General features: G+C 44.3%; 1 protein-coding gene across 2 annotated transcripts in view; it reads left to right on the top strand.

Annotated features, from left to right (window-relative positions):
- The window catches only part of LOC124036599 (E3 ubiquitin-protein ligase znrf3-like), a 197,215-nt gene that overhangs the window by 149,440 nt on the left and 26,051 nt on the right, over positions 1-21,724 (top strand). For both annotated transcript variants that reach the window (XM_046351372.1, XM_046351370.1), the window contains exons 3-4: positions 6,199-6,273; positions 14,510-14,641. In XM_046351372.1, the coding sequence (XP_046207328.1) occupies positions 6,199-6,273; positions 14,510-14,641 (207 nt within the window). The remainder of the gene's footprint in view (positions 1-6,198; positions 6,274-14,509; positions 14,642-21,724) is intronic.

The raw sequence follows: 21,724 nt of genomic DNA, 5'->3' as shown, positions 1-21,724 counted from the left end.
CTCTCTCTCTCTCTCTCTCTCTCTCTCTCCCCCTCTCTCTCTCTCTCTTTCTCTGTTCCGCTCTCTCTCTCTCTCTCTCTCTTTCTCTGTTCCTCTCTCTGTGTCTCTCTCTCTGTTCCTCTCTCTCTGTGTCTCTCAATCTCCCTCTCTCTCTCTCTCTTTCTCTGTTCCTCTGTGTCTCTCTCTGTTCCTCTCTCTCTGTGTCTCTCAATCTCCCCCTCTCTCTCTCTCTCTTTCTCTGTTCCTCTCTCTGTGTCTCTCTCTCTGTTCCTCTCTCTCTCTGTGTCTCTCAATCTCCCTCTCTCTCTCTCTTTCTCTGTTCCTCTCTCTGTGTCTCTCTCTGTGTCTCTCAATCTCCCTCTCTCTCTCTCTCTCCCTCTATCCCCCTCTCCCTCTCTCCCTCTCTCTCTCTCTGTCTCTCTCTCTGTCTCTCTCTCTGTCTCTCTCTCTGTCTCTCTCTCTGTCTCTCCTCTCGCTATGTCTCTCCTCTCTCTGCTGCTGGGCCGAGCTGTCTGCTGGATTCAGGCCATTCAAAGTCACACAACCCCCTCTGGTGGCTGGGAGTGAGAGTGACTGGGTGGCTGGGAGTGAGAGTTAACAAACTGGTTAAATATATTGCTTTACCACCGAGGTAGCCTTAACCTTACTAAAATGAACACTAACTCTTGTTGACCTTATCTCACTACTGCAAGGTTATTGTTTCAAGATTGGCTTCAAGTGAACTAAGTTGGAGTTGATATACAGGACCAGTCATACGTTTGGACACCTACTCATTTAAGGGTTTTTCTTTCTACAGTGTAGAATAATAGTGAAGACCTCAAAACTATGATATAACACATATGGAATCATGTAGTAAACAAAAAAGTGTTCAACAAATGAAAATATATTTTATATTTCAGATTCTTCAAATACCCACCATTTGCCTTGATGACAGCTTTGTACACTCTTGGCATTCTCTCAACCAGCTTCATGAGGTAGTCACCTGGAATGCATTTCAATTAACAGGTGTGCCTTGTTAAAAGTGAATTTGTAGAATTTCTTTCCTTCTTAATGCGTATGAGCCAATCACTTGTGTTGTGTCAAGGTAGGGGTGGTACACAGAAGAGCCCTATTTGGTAAAAGTCAATATCATAGCAAGAACAGCTCAAATAAGCAAAGAGAAATGACAGTCCATCATTACTTTAAGACATGAAGGTCAGTCAATATGGAAAATGTCAAGAACTTTGAACGTTTCTTCAAGTGCAGTCACAAAAACCATCAAGCACTATGATGAAACTGGCTCTATGAGGACGCCACAGGAAAAGACCCAGAGTTACCTCTGCTGCAGAGGATAAGTTAATTAGAGTTACCAGCCTCAGAAATTGCGACCCAAATAAATTATTCACAGAGTTCAAGTAAAAGACACATCTCAACATCAACTGTTCAGAGGAGACTGTGTGAATCAGGCCTTCATGGTCGAATTGCTGCAAATAAACCACAACTAAAGGACACCAATAAGAAGAAGAGACTTGCTTGGTCCAAGAAACACGAGCAATGGACACCAGTTGACATCTGTCTTTTGGTCTGATGAGTACTTATTTGAGATTTTTGGTTCCAACCGCCATGTCTTTGTAAGATGCAAAGTTAGTGAACGGATGATCTCTGCATATGTGTGGTTCCCACCGTGAAGCATGGAGGAGGAGGTGTGGGGTTGCTTTGCTAGTGACACTGTCTGTGATTTATTTCGAATTCAAGGCACACTTAACCAGCATGGCTACCACAGCATTCTGCAGCAATACGTCATCGCATCTGGTTTGTGTGGAGGTGCTTTGGTGGTGACATTGTCCTGTTGTTTTTCAGCAGGGCAATGACCCAACACACCTCCAGGCTGTGTAACGGCTATTTGACCAAGAAGGAGAGTGATGGAGTGCTGCATCAGATGACCTGGTCTCCACAATCACCCAACCTCAACCCAATTGAGATGGTTAGGGATGAGTTGGACCGCAGAGTGAAGGATGAGCAGCCAACAAGTGCTCAGCATATGTGGGAACTCCTTCAAGACTGTTGGAAAAGCATTCCAGGTGAAATTGGTTGAGAGAATGCCAAGAGTGTGCAAAGCTGTCAATAAGTCAAAGGGTGGCTACTTTGAAGAATATTACATTTTTGACACTTTTTTTGGTTACTACATGTTTCCATGTGTATTATTTCATAGTTTCGCTATCTTTACTTTCATTCTACATTGAAGAAAATAGTCAAACATAAAGAAAAGCCCTTGAATGAGGTGTGTCCAAACTTTGGACTGGTAAATTATGTTCAAACTACTGGTCTCTGTGTGTCTCTAATGGTTGTTCTTCTCTCTGGCTGTGTTTAGACAGGCAGCCCAATTCTGATCTTTTTTTCACTAATTGGGCTATTGACCAATCAGATCTGAAAAAGATTGAATGTGAAACTATCTGAGGTGATTACTCAAAAGATTTTTCAGCCCAAAACTTAGACTAAGAGTCTAATGGTTGTTCTCTCTGTGGCTGTTGTTCTCTGTGTCTCTAATGGCTGTTGTTCTCTGTGTCTCTAATGGCTGTTGTTCTCTGTGTGTATCTAATGGCTGTCGTTTTCTTTGTGTCTCTATTGGCTGTTATTCTCTGTGTCTCTAATGGTTGTTACTCTCTGTGTCTCTAATGGTTGTTACTCTCTGTGTCACTAATTGCTGTTACTCTCTCTGTCTCTGTAATGGCTGTTGTTCTCTGTGTCTCTGTAATGGCTGTTGTTCTCTTTGTGTCCCTAATGCCTGTTGTTCTCTTTGTGTCTCTAATGCCTGTTGTTCTCTGTGTGTATCTAATGGCGGTTGTTCTCTGTGTCTCTAATGGCTGTTGTTCTCTGTGTCTCTAATGTCTGTTGTTCCGTCTATGTCTCTAATGGCTGTTGTTCTCTCTGTGTCTCTAATGTCTGTTGTTCTCTCTGTGTCTCTAATGGCTGTTGTTCTCTCTGTGTCTCTAATGGCTGTTGTTCTCTCTGTGTCTCTAATGGCTGTTGTTCTCTCTGTCTCTAATGGCTGTTGTTCTCTCTGTGTCTCTAATGCCTGTTGTTCTCTCTGTGTCTCTAATGCCTGTTGTTCTCTCTGTGTCTCTAATGGCTGTTGTTCTCTCTGTGTCTCTAATGGCTGTTGTTCTCTCTGTGTCTCTAATGGCTGTTGTTCTCTCTGTCTGTAATGGCTGTTGTTCTCTCTGTGTCTCTAATGCCTGTTGTTCTCTCTGTGTCTCTAATGCCTGTTGTTCTCTCTGTGTCTCTAATGGCTGTTGTTCTCTCTGTGTCTCTAATGGCTGTTGTTCTCTCTGTGTCTCTAATGGCTGTTGTTCTCTTTGTGTCTCTAATGGCTGTTGTTCTCTCTGTGTCTCTAATGGCTGTTGTTCTCTTTGTGTCTCTAATGGCTGTTGTTCTCTCTGTCTCAAATGGCTGTTGTTCTCTCTGTGTCTCTAATGGCTGTTGTTCTCTGTGTCTCTAATGGCTGTTGTTCTCTGTGTCTCTAATGTCTGTTGTTCCGTCTATGTCTCTAATGGCTGTTGTTCTCTCTGTGTCTCTAATGGCTGTTGTTCTCTGTGTCTCTAATGGCTGTTGTTCTCTCTGTCTCTAATGGCTGTTGTTCTCTCTGTGTCTCTAATGGCTGTTGTTCTCTCTGTGTCTCTAATGCCTGTTGTTCTCTCTGTGTCTCTAATGGCTGTTGTTCTCTCTGTGTCTCTAATGGCTGTTGTTCTCTCTGTGTCTCTAATGGCTGTTGTTCTCTCTGTCTCTAATGGCTGTTGTTCTCTCTGTGTCTCTAATGCCTGTTGTTCTCTCTGTGTCTCTAATGGCTGTTGTTCTCTCTGTGTCTCTAATGCCTGTTGTTCTCTCTGTGTCTCTAATGGCTGTTGTTCTCTCTGTGTCTCTAATGGCTGTTGTTCTCTTTGTGTCTCTAATGGCTGTTGTTCTCTGTTTCTCTAATGACTGTTGTTCTCTCTGTCTCTAATGGCTGTTGTTCTCTCTGTGTCTCTAATGGCTGTTGTTCTCTCTGTGTCTCTAATGGCTGTTGTTCTCTCTGTGTCTCTAATGCCTGTTGTTCTCTCTGTGTCTCTAATGGCTGTTGTTCTCTCTGTGTCTCTAATGCCTGTTGTTCTCTCTGTGTCTCTAATGGCTGTTGTTCTCTCTGTGTCTCTAATGGCTGTTGTTCTCTTTGTGTCTCTAATGGCTGTTGTTCTCTGTTTCTCTAATGACTGTTGTTCTCTCTGTCTCTAATGGCTGTTGTTCTCTCTGTGTCTCTAATGGCTGTTGTTCTCTCTGTGTCTCTAATGGCTGTTGTTCTCTGTTTCTCTAATGACTGTTGTTCTCTCTCTGTCTCTAATAGCTGTTGTTCTCTCTCTGTCACTAATGGCTGTTGTTCTCTCTGTGTCTCTAATGGCTGTTGTTCTCTCTGTGTCTCTAATGGCTGTTGTTCTCTCTGTCTCTAATGGCTGTTGTTCTCTGTTTCTCTAATGACTGTTGTTCTCTCTGTCTCTAATGACTGTTGTTCTCTGTGTCTCTAATGGCTGTTGTTCTCTCTGTGTCTCTAATGGCTGTTGTTCTCTGTTTCTCTAATGACTGTTGTTCTCTCTGTGTCTCTAATGGCTGTTGTTCTCTCTGTGTCTCTAATGGCTGTTGTTCTCTGTTTCTCTAATGGCTGTTGTTCTCTCTGTCTCTAATGGCTGTTGTTCTCTCTGTGTCTCTAATGGCTGTTGTTCTCTCTGTGTCTCTAATGGCTGTTGTTCTCTCTGTGGCTGTTGTTCTCTCTATGTCTCTAATGGCTGTTGTTCTCTGTGTCTCTAATGACTGTTGTTCTCTCTGTGTCTCTAATGGCTGTTGTTCTCTCTGTGTCTCTAATGGCTGTTGTTCTCTCTGTGTCTCTAATGGCTGTTGTTCTCTCTGTGGCTGTTGTTCTCTCTGTGTCTCTAATGGCTGTTGTTCTCTCTGTGTCTCTAATGGCTGTTGTTCTCTCTGTGGCTGTTGTTCTCTCTGTGTCTCTAATGACTGTTGTTCTCTCGGTGTCTCTAATGGCTGTTGTTCTCTGTTTCTCTAATGACTGTTGTTCTCTCTGTGTCTCTAATGGCTGTTGTTCTCTCTGTGTCTCTAATGGTTGTTGTTCTCTGTTTCTCTAATGGCTGTTGTTCTCTCTGTGTCTCTAATGGCTGTTGTTCTCTGTTTCTCTAATGGCTGTTGTTCTCTCTGTGTCTCTAATGTCTGTTGTTCTCTCTGTGTCTCTAATGGCTGTTGTTCTCTCTGTGTCTCTAATGGCTGTTGTTCTCTCTGTGTCTCTAATGGCTGTTGTTCTCTCTGTGTCTCTAATGGCTGTTGTTCTCTCTGTGTCTCTAATGGCTGTTGTTCTCTGTTTCTCTAATGGCTGTTGTTCTCTGTTTCTCTAATGGCTGTTGTTCTCTGTTTCTCTAATGGCTGTTGTTCTCTCTGTGTCTCTAATGGCTGTTGTTCTCTCTGTGTCTCTAATGGCTGTTGTTCTCTGTTTCTCTAATGGCTGTTGTTCTCTCTGTCTCTAATGGCTGTTGTTCTCTCTGTGTCTCTAATGGCTGTTGTTCTCTCTGTGTCTCTAATGGCTGTTGTTCTCTCTGTGGCTGTTGTTCTCTCTGTGTCTCTAATGGCTGTTGTTCTCTGTTTCTCTAATGACTGTTGTTCTCTGTGTCTCTAATGCCTGTTGTTCTCTCTGTTTCTCTAATGGCAGTTGTTCTCTCTGTGTCTCTAATGGCGGTTGTTCTCTGTGTCTCTAATGACTGTTGTTCTCTGTGTCTCTAATGGCTGTTGTTCTCTGTTTCTCTAATGGCTGTTGTTCTCTCTGTGTCTCTAATGGCTGTTGTTCTCTCTGTGTCTCTAATGGCTGTTGTTCTCTCTGTTTCTCTAATGGCTGTTGTTCTCTCTGTGTCTCTAATGGCTGTTGTTCTCTCTGTGTCTCTAATGGCTGTTGTTCTCTCTGTGTCTCTAATGGCTGTTGTTCTCTCTGTGTCTCTAATGGCTGTTGTTCTCTCTGTTTCTCTCATGACTGTTGTTCTCTCTGTGGCTGTTGTTCTCTCTGTCTCTAATGACTGTTGTTCTCTTTGTGTCTCTAATGCCTGTTGTTCTCTCTGTGTCTCTAATGGCTGTTGTTCTCTGTGTCTCTAATGACTGTTGTTCTCTCTGTGTCTCTAATGACTGTTGTTCTCCCTGCAGGCGAAGCGAGCAGTTCAGAGAGGGGCGACGGCTGTCATTTTTGACGTGTCTGAAAACTCTGATGCCATTGATCAGGTCAGTACACACACACACACACACAGACACACACACACACATGGTTTCCATGTTTCCATTCACCAATTGGGCACTCACATTCCAAGTCTCCACTCAAGAATGGTGGTGGGATGTATAGCGGCCATTTAACGGGCACCTGAGCAGCTCTGTTATTTTGTGTGTTTTTGCGCGGTTCTTAACTACATTTTTACATAGTGTTTCCGCCATCGTTTTCTATGAACGAAAAGAGCGTCTGGTCATCAGAACAGTGATCACTACCCTTGATTTGGATGAAGATTTCTACTTCAAGGGTCTGTCAGAGCAGGACATACTGCTCACCTCGGACCAGGCCCTCCCACCCCGACACTCTGAAGAGAAAGAGACGGCGATAGAGGACTACATACGGGCACCCTGATGAAACTGCGACTGTTAATAAACCGTCTCTTCCCGATGTTCTACTAGTGAATGAACAACCACCAGAGAACAAACTGGGCGAGCTCCGTTCAAGACTATCCTGAAGAACTGTAATATGTTTCTAGGAAACTTGGCTGAACAAGGCCATGGATAATATTCACGTAGCTTGTCTTTCTATGCATCGGCAGGACAGAATGGCAGCGTCGGGTCAAGAGGGTTGGTGTGTTTCTTTGTTAACAACAGCAGCAATCTCTAATATTAATGAAGTCTGGAGATTCTGCTCACCTAATTTAGAGTGTCTCATGATAAGCTGTAGACCACACTATTTACAAATAGAGTTTTCATCTATAGTTTTCGTAGCCTTCTATTCACCGCCACAAACTGGTGCTGGCACTAAGACCGCACTCAACGAGCTGTATGAGGCCATAGGCAAACAAGAAAACACTCATCCAGAGGAGGCACTTCTAGTGGCCGGTAATTTTAATGCAGGAAAACTGAAATCCATCTTACCTCATTTCTACCAGCATGTCACCTGTGCAACTAGAGCCGAAAAAACTCTAGATCACCTTTACCACCAATAAGAAGAAGAGACTTGCTTATGCCAAGAAACACGACCAATAGACAATAGACCGGTGAAAATCTGTCTTTTGGTCTGATGAGATTTTTGGTTCAAACCGCCATGTCTTTGTCATACGTAAGTGATCTCTGCATATGTGTGGTTCCCACCGTGAAGCATGGAGGAGGTGGTGTGATTGTGTGAGGGTGCATTGCTGGTGACACTGTCTGTGATTTATTTAGAATTTAAGGCACACTTAATCAGCATGGCTACCACAGCATTCTGCAGCGATACGCTGTCCCATCTGGTTTGCGCTTAGTGGGACTATGATATGTTTTTCAACAGGACAATGACCATAAAACACACCTCCAGGCTGTGTAAGGGCTATTTGACCAAGAAGGAGAGTGATGGAGTGCTGCATCAGATGACCTGGCCTCCACAATCACCCGACCTCAACCCAATTGAGATGGTTTGGGATGAGTTGGACTGCAGAGTGATGGAAAAGCAGCCAACAAGTGCTCACCATATGTGGGAACTCCTTCAAGACTGTTGGAAAAGCATTCCTCATGAAGCTGGTTGAGAGATTGCCAAGAGTTTGCAAAGCTGTCATCAAGGCAAAGGGTGGCTGAAATATATTTAGATTTGTTTAACACTTTTTTGTTTACTACATAATTACATATGTGTTATTTCATAGTTTTGATGTCTTCACTATTATTCTACAATGTAGAAAATAGTCAAATTAAAGAAAAACCCTTGAATGAGTAGGTGTGTCCAAACTTTTGACTGGTACCATACACATCCCAAACAGAAGCCATGGATTACATCCGCACTGCGCTAAAGGCCAGAGCTGCCACTTTCTACAGCAATATAACAAAGAGCTCAGAAGAAAAAGATATACAAGACATATTACAAATCCTTGAATCAGTAGTCAAAGACTATCAGAATCCTATGGATACTCCAATTACAGAAGAAGAATTATTGGAAAAACTACGCACTCTCCAACCCAAAAAGGCCTGTGGTGCGGATGCTATTTTAAATTAAATCATCAAATATCCAGACCACAAATTCAAATTGGCTATACTCAAACGCTTCAACATTTTCCCCACTGCAGGTATTTTCCCGATATTTGGAACCAGGGATTGATCACAATCTATAAAAATGGAGACAAATTTGACCCAAATTATTACAGAGGAATTTGCGTTAAAAGCAACTGGGGAAAATTCTCTGCAGTATTATAAATAGCAGACTACACCAGAAGCCAAATTATCGTACAACAGACCACATTTATACCCTCCACACTCTAATTGATAAACAAGTAAACCAAAAACAAAGGCAAAATCTAGAAAGCATTTGATTCAATTTGGCATGAAGGTCTTTTTTATAAACTAATAGAAAGTGGTATTGGAGGGAAAACATATGATGTTATTAAATCAATGTACACTAAAAACAAATGTGCGGTTAAAATTGGAAAACAGGCAAACAAACTTCTGCTCTCAGAGACAGGGAGTGAAACAGGGCTGCCCAATAAGTCCAACACTATTTACTACATTAATGAATTGGCAAAAACATTAGAAGAATCGGAAGCACCTGGTATCACCCTACACAACACTGAAATCAAGTGTCTGCTGTACGCAGATGACCTGGTGCTGCTGTCTCCCACTAAGGAGGGTCTGCTGTAGACAGATGACCTGGTGCTGCTGTCTCCCACTAAGGAGGGATTACAGCAGCACCTAGATCGTCTTCACAGGTTCTGTCAGACCTGGGCTCTGACCGTTAACCTAAAAAACCCGAATATAATGATATTCCAAAAAAGGTCCGGAAAGAAGGATGACATATATAAATTCTATTTGGACACAGTTCTATTAGAACACCAAAAACGACACATATCTAGGACTAAATATCAGCAACACAGGTAGCTTTCACATGGCTGTGAATGAGCTGAGAGACAAAGCAAGAAGAGCATTCTATGCCATTAAAAGGAACATTAAAATCAAAATTCCAATTAGAATCTGGCTCAACATTTTCCAATCAGCTATAGAACCAAAGGCTCTATATGGCTGTGAAGTATGGGGTCCAATCTCTAATAATGAATTCACCAAATGGGACAAACATCCAATTGAAATACTGCATGCAGAGTTTTGCAAGATTGTATTGCAAGTGCAAAGAAAAACTCCAAATAACGCATGTAGAGCAGAATTGGGCTAATACCCCCTCCTCATTCGAATAGATAAAAGAGACATCACATTTTACAACCATCTAAAAACAAGTGACCCCAAAACATTCCATTACACAGCTCTACAATGTCAAGAGATGAAACAAGAGAAGAGTCCCCTCAGCCAGCTGGTTCTGAGGCTCAGTTCACCAACCCAAACCAACCCCATAGAGCCTCAGGACAGCACTCAGAATATCTGGCCCAACCAAGTCATCACAAAACAAAAATAAAAATATATCACCTATTGGAAAGACACCACAAAAAAATCTAAGTAAACTTCAATGCTATTTGGCTCTAAACAGACAGTACATGGTGGCAGACTATCTGACCACTGTGACTGATCGAAATCTGAGGAAAACACGGACTAGGTACAGACTCAGTGAGCACAGTCTGGCTATAGAGACCGGTCGTCACAGACAAACCTGGCTGCCCAGAGAGGACAGGCTGTGCTCACTCTGCTCCAGGGGAGAGGTAAAGACAGAGCTGCATTTCCTATTACACTGTGACAAATACTCAGACCTAAGAGAATATTTCTTTCCCCAAATTATAATTCAATACAAAGAATTTGAAACTAAAAAAGATTAAGAAAAAATCTAATATTTATTGGGTGAAAAGCCAAAATGTGCAGTTTTGGCAGCCAAATATGTGTCCTCCTGCCACAACCTGAGGGACAGCCAGTGAAAAGTGCAATGTCATGTCAATAATATTTCCCATCTTGTTTTGTTTTGTCTTTCATACCAGGTCATGTGTCTTCTCAGTCATGTTGACACTGGTCTACCACCATTGCTTTAATGTATTGTTGTTCTCATTAATATTGCTGTTGTAGTTGTTGTTAATGGTAATCCCATGTCCACTACTACTATTATTATTGTTGTTGTAGTTGTTGTTAATGGTAATCCCATGTCCACTACTACTATTATTATTGTTGTTGTAGTTGTTGTTAATGGTAATCCCATGTCCACTACTACTATTATTATTGTTGTTGTAGTTGTTGTTAATGGTAATCCCATGTCCACTACTACTATTATTATTGCTGTTGGTCCCACCATGTATTTATATATAAATATGTATATATTATATATATAAATATCTTTTTTTATTTGTCTATATATATACTTTGACAATGTAAGTAATACAGTTTTTCTCAATTGCTAAAACACAATTTCTGAAACCTTGCTCCATTTCCTGAAAACATTAAACATAAAACCTCATCTTCCGGCACTATTTACATAACCTCTGACTCCTCTTGCAAAAGGAAACATTCGCCTCAAAACAGTTTTACCTGTGTTCAAAATCAAACACTGCTCTCAAATCATAAACAAAGTGATCAAAATGATATCCACTCTCAAGCAGTCAATAAACAATACACCGAAAAATAGAAAACACATTGTTCAAAACATACAATTCTCAGGGAGAACGACATTTTTCATCAAAAAAAATATTCATATATTTCCATCGTCTTTTGATGAACGAAAACATGTTCTATCATAGTAGCTCAAAATTGATCAGAAATTATTACTCTGCTTTGCTCTTTGCACCCCTATATTTACAGTACTGTACCCTGCATCTCACAAACTTGTCCATTGTGTCTGTGATACTGTAATTCTTGTTCTTTGTTGATATGAACCTGCAACCAGTCAAGATCTATTGAGCAGTCAGTACTGTTAATAAATGGAAAGCACAATGTTCAGGGCCATACCATTTGTCCATTGTACAGTATACAGCCTACAATGCACTGTACTACAGTATCCATTCTCAGACTTTCTCCTTCCCACCTTCAACAACCTGTTTGCTCTCTGAACTGGCTTATATTGGTTGTGTTGCATCATTTGAAACAGGTTAAATCCATTTTGAGTGGTTGTGTTCAATCAATGACATATGTTCTCTATTTGTATGTGATTGTTGCCACTTGTGTTTACCAGTATGGATGAAATGGGCATTAGAGTGCAGCATGTGTTTTGAGAATGAGATGTGTTTAGAGTTTTGCTGAAAGGTCTAAGTGAGATCTGCAAATTGTGTTTTACCATGTGAAATGGTTTAAGGTATTGACAACCGACTGCATAATTAGCTAAATGAGTCCAGGCAACTAAGAACTTTGTTCAGCCAATGGGTTTTAGTGTTTTAGCAATTGAGAAAAACTGTAATGAACTTGCCATGTCAATAAAGTCAATTGAATAGAGAGAGAGAGAGGCCAATTAGGATCTGGCAAAAAATACTTGAATCAGTTATAGAACCCATTGCCCTTTATGGTTGTGAGGTCTGGGGTCCGCTCACCAACCAAGAATTCACAAAATGGGACAAACACCAAACTGAGACTCTGCATGCAGAATTCTGCAAAAAATATCCACAGTGTACAGTGTAAAACACCATGTAATACATGCAGAGCAGGATTAGACCGATACACTGTAATGATCCAAATCCGGAAAAGAGCTCTCTTCCTGCCTGTGACACAGACGTCTCACCTCTCACCTTTGTCAGAGAGAGCGAGAAGAATTCTCCTGTGGTATTCAGCCAGGCCCACAGCACCAGGCCCGGACATGCAGGTTCCTCTGTGTTCAGGCCTCCAGGCTGTAAGCAGAAGTGTAGCAGAGATAAAAGGCTTGCGAGGGGACCACATGAAAGTCAGCGTGACCCTCAAGGTCAAATTCCCCTGAGAGGGGTTTCCAGTTGCAGCTGCCCAATCGGCACAGACACAAGGCCGAGGGGGGAGGAGTTAGAGAGAGTTAATATCCTCCGGGTGAAATTAGGAGCAAGGGAGGGTTATGAAGTTAATGTTTATGACCTCTTTTTCTCCCTGTCTACATGATCTATCTACTAACTTGATGTATTTTATTATCAAAGTCTTTAATGCGGAGTTAAACGTGTTGGTTTTTGATCATGGAGAGGCACTTTATTGACGTTCCATTTGACATTGAGAAAATCTCTTCTATACACATTCAGTTTGTTCTTTAGTTCTTGTACCTTGGTTGAACTGAGGTAGAAACAATATACTGTCCTTTATCGTGAGGTATCTGGTGTATATACTTTACGTATAGCATAACGCCAATATCACATTGACATCAATGCTAGCAGTGTTAGCCCTTTGAGAGCCTGGTCTATATTGACTCTCTTGCAGGGGAAAATAACAGAAACAGAGGCAGAGATGTTAAATTACCGTACGCTATACTTCAATCAGAGAGAGCATAATTCACTTGGAAACATGACGACAGGGGAAGAAATAGAAATGGTGAATATCTCTGGTATTTCCCCTGGGACTTTTAAATGACAGACTGGGGCAGGGAGGGAGCAGACAACAGAGAGGCTCAGTCCAATGGAGGAGTCCCACTAGAGAGACTGTAGAGGGTACGGAGGGTAGGGTGGGAGCAGACAACAGAGAGGCTCAGTCCAATGGAGGAGTCCCACTAGAGAGACTGTAGAGAGTACGGAGGGCAGGGAGGGACGGAGGCCGAAAGAGAAACTGATTAGATGAGTTTATTCGTTACAGATGTAATTGCTGGGTACAATGAAATTATTCAGCTCCGAGCTCCAACACTGCAGGTCAAAAAGACAAGTGAATAAAACAATAATCTAAATAATAATATATATAAAAAATATTTACAAATGTAACCATTTACATGTCCATATGGGGTAGGGGCAGGGTGACTGTCCTTTGTGGGGGAGGGGGGGGGGGACTGGGAGAACAGGTAGCTGACTAATGGTGGCTATTCAGCAGCCTGATGGTCTGAGGCTAGAAACTATTGGCCAGTCTGACAGTTTCTGCCACGATGCTCCTATACTGGCCACGTGTGAGTGATGGAAGCATAGAGAACGGCCCATGGTTCGGGTGGCTGGGGTTCCTGATGATCTTCTTGGCCTTCCTGCAACACCTGGTGTTGTCGGTGTCCTGGAAGGCAGTCAGTGTGTTAATGATGCGTAACGCAATGATGCGCAATGATGCGTTAGGCTGAGCGACCCACCCCCTGAGACTTCGGCCATATTCCCAGTCATCTATGCATGGTTAAATGCGGTGGTTCGCGCTTTCAGTTTTGCGCGAATGCCGCCATCTATCCATGGTTTCTGGTTAGGGTAAGTTTTAATAGTCACAGGGAGTACAGGAGGGGGCTGAGGATGCACCCTTGTGGGGCCCCCGTGTTGAGGATTAGTGTGGGGGAGATAATGTTGTCTACCTTCACCACCTGGGGTCAGCCCATCAGAAAGTCCAGGACCCAGTTGCATAGGCAAACGGACGGCAGACTAGAGAGAGAGAAGCTCTATGTCCAGTCTGTGTCCAATACGGCCAAATACAGAACATACAATTAATTGACTTCCCTACCTCTCCGTCCATCCTTCCCTCCCTTCTTCCCTCCCTCCTCCATTTCTCCCTCCCTCCTTCCCTCCCTCCTCCATTACTCCCTCCCTCCACCCCATCCTCCCCCTCCTCCTCCATTTCTCCCTCCTTCCCTCCCTCCTCCATTACTCCCTCCCTCCACCTCCATTTCTCCCTCCCTCCTCCATTTCACCCTCCTTCCCACCTTCCCTCCCTCTTCCATTTCTCCCTCCCTCCTCCATTTCACCCTCCCTCCGTCCTCCATTTCACCATCCCTCCCGCCTTCCCTCCATCCTCCATCTCTTCCTCCAGCCCTCCCTCCTCCATCCCTCCTTCCCTCCCTCCTCCATTTCTCCCTCCTCCATCCATCCCTCCCTCCCACCTTCCCTCCCTCCTCCATCTCTCCCTCCTCCATTTCTCCCTCCCTCCCTCCTCCATCCCTCCCTCCTCCTCAATCCCTCCCTCCTCCATCCCTCGCGCTGTAGAGGATGACCACAGTTTCCACGTTTCTGTCTCTGTCTCTCTCTCTGTCTCTCTCTCTGTCTCTCTCTGTCTCTCTCTGTCTCTCTCTCTCTGTCTCTCTCTCTGTCTCTCTCTGTCTCTCCATCCTACAGGAGATGAAATGAGAGACTATGTTGAAGATGAGCACACAGTTGTTATCCATCATTAAGGTTAACGTGTGTGTTGTCCTGTATACAGTAAATATCCTTGTGTGTGTGTTAGTTCTCCTCTCCTAATGTGCGTGTCTGTGTGTTCTCCTCTCCTGTAGCTAAACAAGTTAGCAGAGGACCCTCTGAAGAGGCCGGTGGTTTATGTGAAGGGGGCCGATGCTGTTAAGCTGATGAACATAGTCAACAAGCAGAAAGTGGCCCGCGCCAGGATCCAGCACAGACCACCGAGGGTAAACATTAAAAATATATATAGATGTTTTATTGTCACATATACCAGATAGGTGCAGTGTAATGCGTTGTTTTACAGGGTCAGCCATAGTAGCACGGTGCCCCTGGAGTAAGTGCCTTGCTCAAGGGCACATCGACAGATGGACCAACGCTTTAACATGTAGGCTATATGTGTGTGTGTGTGTGTGCGCGTGTGTGTGTGCGCGTGTGTGTGTGCGCGTGTGTGTGCGCGTGTGTGTGTGCGGGTGTGTGTGTGTGCGTGTGTGTGTGCGCCCAATTGCAAGTGAATACACAAGCCAAGACATATTTGAGTTATTATGACTCCCATTTAAACCCTACTGTCACACTTCACAAAGCATTGACTGACTCGAGTCCCACAGCTAACAGCTTCAGACATGGGAAGACACTCTAACAGGGAAATCTGAGCCACTCTCTATTCTTAGTTATTTCACATTTCAATTTCACACAATTCAATTTATCAATGGATGTAGCCAGGGGTACAACTATGCCCAGTTCTGTTATTCAATCCCTGTGTGTGTTTATTAGTCATCAACACATGATGTGTATATGATTTGTTCTTCCAGACTGTTTCAGTGGTCATGCCCTCATTCCAGACTGTTTCAGTGGTCATGCCCTCATTCCAGACTGTTTCAGTGGTCATGCCCTCATTCCAGACTGTTTCAGTGGTCATGCCCTCATTCCAGACTGTTTCAGTGGTCATGCCCTCATTCCAGACTGTTTCAGTGGTCATGCCCTCATTCCAGACTGTTTCAGTGGTCATGCCCTCATTCCAGACTGTTTCAGTGGTCATGCCCTCATTCCAGACTGTTTCAGTGGTCATGCCCTCATTCCAGACTGTTTCAGTGGTCATGCCCTCATTCCAGACTGTTTCAGTGGTCATGCCCTCATTCCAGACTGTTTCAGTGGTCATGCCCTCATACCAGACAGTTTCAGTGGTCATGCCCTCATTCCAGACTGTTTCAGTGGTCATGCCCTCATTCCAGACTGTTTCAGTGGTCATGCCCTCATTCCAGACTGTTTCAGTGGTCATGCCCTCATTCCAGACAGTTTCAGTGGTCATGCCCTCATACCAGACAGTTTCAGTGGTCATGCCCTCATTCCAGACTGTTTCAGTGGTCATGCCCTCATTCCAGACTGTTTCAGTGGTCATGACCTCATTCCAGACTGTTTCAGTGGTCATGCCCTCATACCAGACATTTTCAGTGGTCATGCCCTCATTCCAGACTGTTTCAGTGGTCATGCCCTCATTCCAGACTGTTTCAGTGGTCATGCCCTCATTCCAGACTGTTTCAGTGATTATTCCATCATTCCAGACTGTTTCAGTGATCATTCCATCATTCCAGACTGTTTCAGTGGTCATGACCTCATACCAGACATTTTCAGTGGTCATGCCCTCATTCCAGACTGTTTCAGTGATTATTCCATCATTCCAGACTGTTTCAGTGATCATTCCATCATTCCAGACTATTTCAGTGATCATTCCATCATTCCAGACTGTTTCAGTGATCATTCCATCATTCCAGACTGTTTCAGTGATCATTCCATCATTCCAGACTGTTTCAGTGATCATTCCATCATTCCAGACTGTTTCAGTGATCATTCCATAATATATAATAATATATGCCATTTAGCAGACGCTTTTATCCAAAGCGACTTACAGTCATGTGTGCATACATTCTACGTATGGGTGGTCCCGGGGATCGAACCCACTACCCTGGCGTTACAAAAGCCATGCTCTACCAACTCATTCCAGACTGTTTCAATGATTAGTGCATCTTGTTACAGTGGTCATTCCATCATTCCAGACTGTTTAACTGATTATTCCAGACTGTGCAGTGGTCATTATATCAATACAGACTGTTTCAGTGGTCATTCCATCATCCCAGACTGTTTTGGTTGTCATTGTATCATTCTTGACTGTTTTTGTGGTCATTATATCATTCTTGACTGTTTCAGTGGTAATTCCCTCATTCCAGACTATTGCAGTGATCATTACAGACTATTTAAGTGGTCATTATATCATTCCAGACTGTTTCAGGTGTCATTCCATCATTCCAGACTGTCTCAGTGGTCATTATATCATTCCAGACTGTTTCAGTGGTCATTATATCATTCCAGACTGTTTCAGTGGGAATTCCATCATTCCAGACTTATATAATTCTAGACTGTGTCAGTTGTCATTCTGTCATTGTAAGACTGTTTCAGTGATCATTCCATTGCTTCAGTGGTAATCCCATCATTCCAGACTGTTTCAGTGGTAATTCCAGACTGTTTCAGTGATCATTCCAGACTGTTTCAGTGGTAATTCCATCATTCCAGACTCTTTCAGTGATCATTCCAGACTGTTTCAGTGGTAATTCCATCATTCCAGTATCAGTGGTAATTCCATCATTCCAGACTGTTTCAGTGGTAATTCCATCATTCTAGACTGTTTCAGTGGTAATTCCATCATTCCAGACTGTTTCAGTGGTAATTCCATCATTCCAGTTTCAGTGGTAATTCCATCATTCCAGACTATTGCAGTGATCATTACAGACTATTTAAGTGGTCATTATATCATTCCAGACTGTTTCAGGTGTCATTCCATCATTCCAGACTGTCTCAGTGGTCATTATATCATTCCAGACTGTTTCAGTGGTCATTATATCATTCCAGACTGTTTCAGTGGGAATTCCATCATTCCAGACTTATATAATTCTAGACTGTGTCAGTTGTCATTCTGTCATTGTAAGACTGTTTCAGTGATCATTCCATTGCTTCAGTGGTAATTCCCTCATTCCAGACTGTTTCAGTGGTAATTCCAGACTGTTTCAGTGATCATTCCAGACTGTTTCAGTGGTAATTCCATCATTCCAGACTCTTTCAGTGATCATTCCAGACTGTTTCAGTGGTAATTCCATCATTCCAGTATCAGTGGTAATTCCATCATTCCAGACTGTTTCAGTGGTAATTCCATCATTCTAGACTGTTTCAGTGGTAATTCCATCATTCCAGACTGTTTCAGTGGTAATTCCATCATTCCAGTTTCAGTGGTAATTCCATCATTCCAGTTTCAGTGGTAATTCCATCATTCCAGTTTCAGTGGTAATTCCATCATTCCAGACTGTTTCAGTGGTACTTCCATCATTCCAGTTTCAGTGGTAATTCCATCATTCCAGTTTCAGTGGTAATTCCATCATTCCAGACTGTTTCAGTGGTAATTCCATCATTCCAGTTTCAGTGGTAATTCCATCATTCCAGACTGTTTCAGTGGTAATTCCATCATTCCAGTTTCAGTGGTAATTCCATCATTCCAGACTGTTTCAGTGGTAATTCCATCATTCCAGACTGTTTCAGTGGTAATTCCATCATTCTAGACTGTTTCTGTCATGTTTTGTCATTTATTATCTTGTCTTGTCCCTGTGCTTCCCATTCTATTCGTTTCCCTCTGCTGGTCTTATTAGGTTCTTTCCCTCTTTCTATCCCTCTCTCTCCCCCTCCCTCTCTCACTCTCTCGCTCTCTCTTCTCTCTATCGTTCCGTTCCTGCTCCCAGCTGTTCCTATTCCCCTAATCAATCATTTAGTCTTCCCACACCTGTTCCCGATCCTTTCCCCTGATTAGAGTCCCTATTTCTTCCTTTGTGTTCCGTTCCTGTCCTGTCGGTTCCTTGTCTAGAATTCACCGTGCTGTGTTTGTGTATCGCCCTGTCGTGTCGTGTTTTCCTCAGATGCTGCGTGGTGAGCAGGTGTCTGAGTCTGTCTGGTTCAAGTGCCTTCCCGAGGCAACCTGCTGTTCTCCTGCTGTTCAAGATCGAGTCTCAGTTTGTCCTCGTCATTTCGAGTGAAAGTTGTGTTTTTTGTTTGTATTTACTTTACTGGATTAAAGACTCTGTTTTCGCCAAGTCGCTTTTGGGTCCTCTTTCACCTGCATGACAGAAGGAACCGACCAAGGAATGGACCCAGCGACTTCAGACGCTCGTTACACTGCCGTCGAGATCCAAGGAGCCATGCTCGGCAGACACGAGCAGGAATTGTCTGCTGCTCGCCATGCCGTGGAGAACCTGGCCGCTCAGGTTTCCGACCTCTCTGGACAGTTCCAGAGTCTACGTCTCGTGCCACCTGTTACTTCCTGGCCTGCCGAGCCTCCAGAACCTAGGGTTAATAACCCACCTTGCTACTCCGGGCAGCCCACTGAGTGCCGCTCCTTTCTCACGCAGTGTGAGATTGTGTTCTCTCTCCAACCCAACACATACTCTAGAGAGAGAGCTCGGGTTGCTTACGTCATTTCACTCCTTACTGGCCGGGCTCGAGAATGGGGCACAGCTATCTGGGAGGCAAGGGCTGATTGCTCTAACAAGTTCCAGAACTTTAAAGAGGAGATGATTCGGGTTTTTGACCGTTCAGTTTTTGGTAGGGAGGCTTCTAGGGCCCTGGCTTCCTTATGCCAAGGTGAACGGTCCATAACGGATTATTCTATTGAGTTTCGCACTCTTGCTGCCTCTAGTGAGTGGAACGAGCCGGCGCTGCTCGCTCGTTTTCTGGAGGGACTCCACGCAGTGGTTAAGGATGAGATTCTCTCCCGGGAGGTTCCTTCAGATGTGGACTCTTTGATTGCTCTCGCCATCCGCATAGAACGACGGGTAGATCTTCGTCACCGGGCTCGTGGAAGAGAGCTCGCATCAACGGTGTTTCCCTGCTCCGCATCGCAACCATCTCCCTCCTCTGGCTCAGAGTCTGAGCCCATGCAGCTGGGAGGGATTCGCATCTCGACTAAGGAGAGGGAACGGAGGATCACCAACCGCCTGTGCCTCTATTGCGGAGTTGCTGGACATTTTGTTAATTCATGTCCAGTAAAGCCAGAGCTCATCTGTAAGCGGAGGGCTACAGGTGAGCGCAACTACTCAAGTCTCTCCATCAAGATCCTGTACTACTTTGTCGGTCCATCTACGCTGGACCGGTTCGGGTGCTACATGTAGTGCCTTGATAGACTCTGGGGCTGAGGGTTGTTTCATGGACGAAGCATGGGTTCGGAAACATGACATTCCTTTCAGAGAGTTAGAGAAGCCTACGCCCATGTTCGCCTTAGATGGTAGTCATCTTCCCAGTATCAGATTTGAGACACTACCTTTAACCCTCACAGTATCTGGTAACCACAGTGAGACTATTTCTTTTTGATTTTTCGTTCACCGTTTACACCTGTTGTTTTGGGTCATCCCTGGCTAGTATGTCATAATCCTTCTATTAATTGGTCTAGTAATTCTATCCTATCCTGGAACGTTTCTTGTCATGTGAAGTGTTTAATGTCTGCCATCCCTCCCGTTTCTTCTGTCCCTACTTCTCAGGAGGAACCTGGCGATTTGACAGGAGTGCCGGAGGAATATCATGATCTGCGCACGGTCTTCAGTCGGTCCCGAGCCAACTCCCTTCCTCCTCACCGGTCGTATGATTGTAGTATTGATCTCCTTCCGGGGACCACTCCTCCTCGGGGTAGACTATACTCTCTGTCGGCTCCCGAACGTAAGGCTCTCGAGGATTATTTGTCTGTGTCTCTTGACGCCGGTACCATAGTGCCTTCTTCCTCTCCGGCCGGGGCGGGGTTCTTTTTGTTAAGAAGAAGGACGGTACTCTGCGCCCCTGCGTGGATTATCGAGGGCTGAATGACATAACGGTTAAGAATCGTTATCCGCTTCCCCTTATGTCATCAGCCTTCGAGATTCTGCAGGGAGCCAGGTGCTTTACTAAGTTGGACCTTCGTAACGCTTACCATCTCGTGCGCATCAGAGAGGGGGACGAGTGGAAAACGGCGTTTAACACTCCGTTAGGGCATTTTGAGTACCGGGTTCTGCCGTTTGGTCTCGCCAATGCGCCAGCTGTTTTCAGGCATTAGTTAATGATGTTCTGAGAGACATGCTGAACATCTTTGTTTTTGTCTATCTTGACGATATCCTGATTTTTTCTCCGTCACTCGAGATTCATGTTCAGCACGTTCGACGTGTTCTACAGCGCCTTTTAGAGAATTGTCTCTACGTAAAGTCTGAGAAGTGCTCTTTTCATGTCTCCTCCGTTACTTTTCTCGGTTCCGTTATTTCCGCTGAAGGCATTCAGATGGATTCCGCTAAGGTCCAAGCTGTCAGTGATTGGCCCGTTCCAAGGTCACGTGTCGAGTTGCAGCGCTTTTTAGGTTTCGCTAATTTCTATCGGCGTTTCATTCGTAATTTCGGTCAAGTTGCTGCCCCTCTCACAGCTCTTACTTCTGTCAAGACGTGTTTTAAGTGGTCCGGTTCCGCCCAGGGAGCTTTTGATCTTCTAAAAGAACGTTTACGTCCGCTCCTATCCTCGTTACTCCTGACGTCACTAGACAATTCATTGTCGAGGTTGACGCTTCAGAGGTAGGCGTGGGAGCCATTCTATCCCAGCGCTTCCAGTCTGACGATAAGGTTCATCCTTGCGCTTATTTTTCTCATCGCCTGTCGCCATCTGAGCGCAACTATGATGTGGGTAACCGTGAACTGCTCGCCATCCGCTTAGCCCTAGGCGAATGGCGACAGTGGTTGGAGGGGGCGACCGTTCCTTTTGTCGTTTGGACAGACCATAAGAACCTTGAGTACATCCGTTCTGCCAAACGACTTAATGCCCGTCAAGCTCGTTGGGCGTTGTTTTTCGCTCGTTTCGAGTTTGTGATTTCTTACCGTCCGGGTAGCAAGAACACCAAGCCTGATGCCTTATCCCGTCTGTTTAGTTCTTCTGTGGCTTCTACTGATCCCGAGGGGATTCTTCCTTATGGGCGTGTTGTCGGGTTAACAGTCTGGGGAATTGAAAGACAGGTTAAGCAAGCACTCACGCACACTGCGTCGCCGCGCGCTTGTCCTAGTAACCTCCTTTTCGTTCCTGTTTCCACTCGTCTGGCTGTTCTTCAGTGGGCTCACTCTGCCAAGTTAGCTGGTCATCCCGGTGTTCGAGGCACTCTTGCGTCTATTCGCCAGCGCTTTTGGTGGCCGACTCAGGAGCGTGACACGCGCCGTTTCGTGGCTGCTTGTTCGGACTGCGCGCAGACTAAGTCGGGTAACTCTCCTCCTGCCGGTCGT

Source organism: Oncorhynchus gorbuscha, linkage group LG05 (assembly GCF_021184085.1).
Source record: "Oncorhynchus gorbuscha isolate QuinsamMale2020 ecotype Even-year linkage group LG05, OgorEven_v1.0, whole genome shotgun sequence".
NCBI lineage: Eukaryota > Metazoa > Chordata > Actinopteri > Salmoniformes > Salmonidae > Oncorhynchus > Oncorhynchus gorbuscha.
Note: the sequence above shows the minus strand (reverse complement) of the source record. Positions and strands in the feature narration are given on the sequence as shown.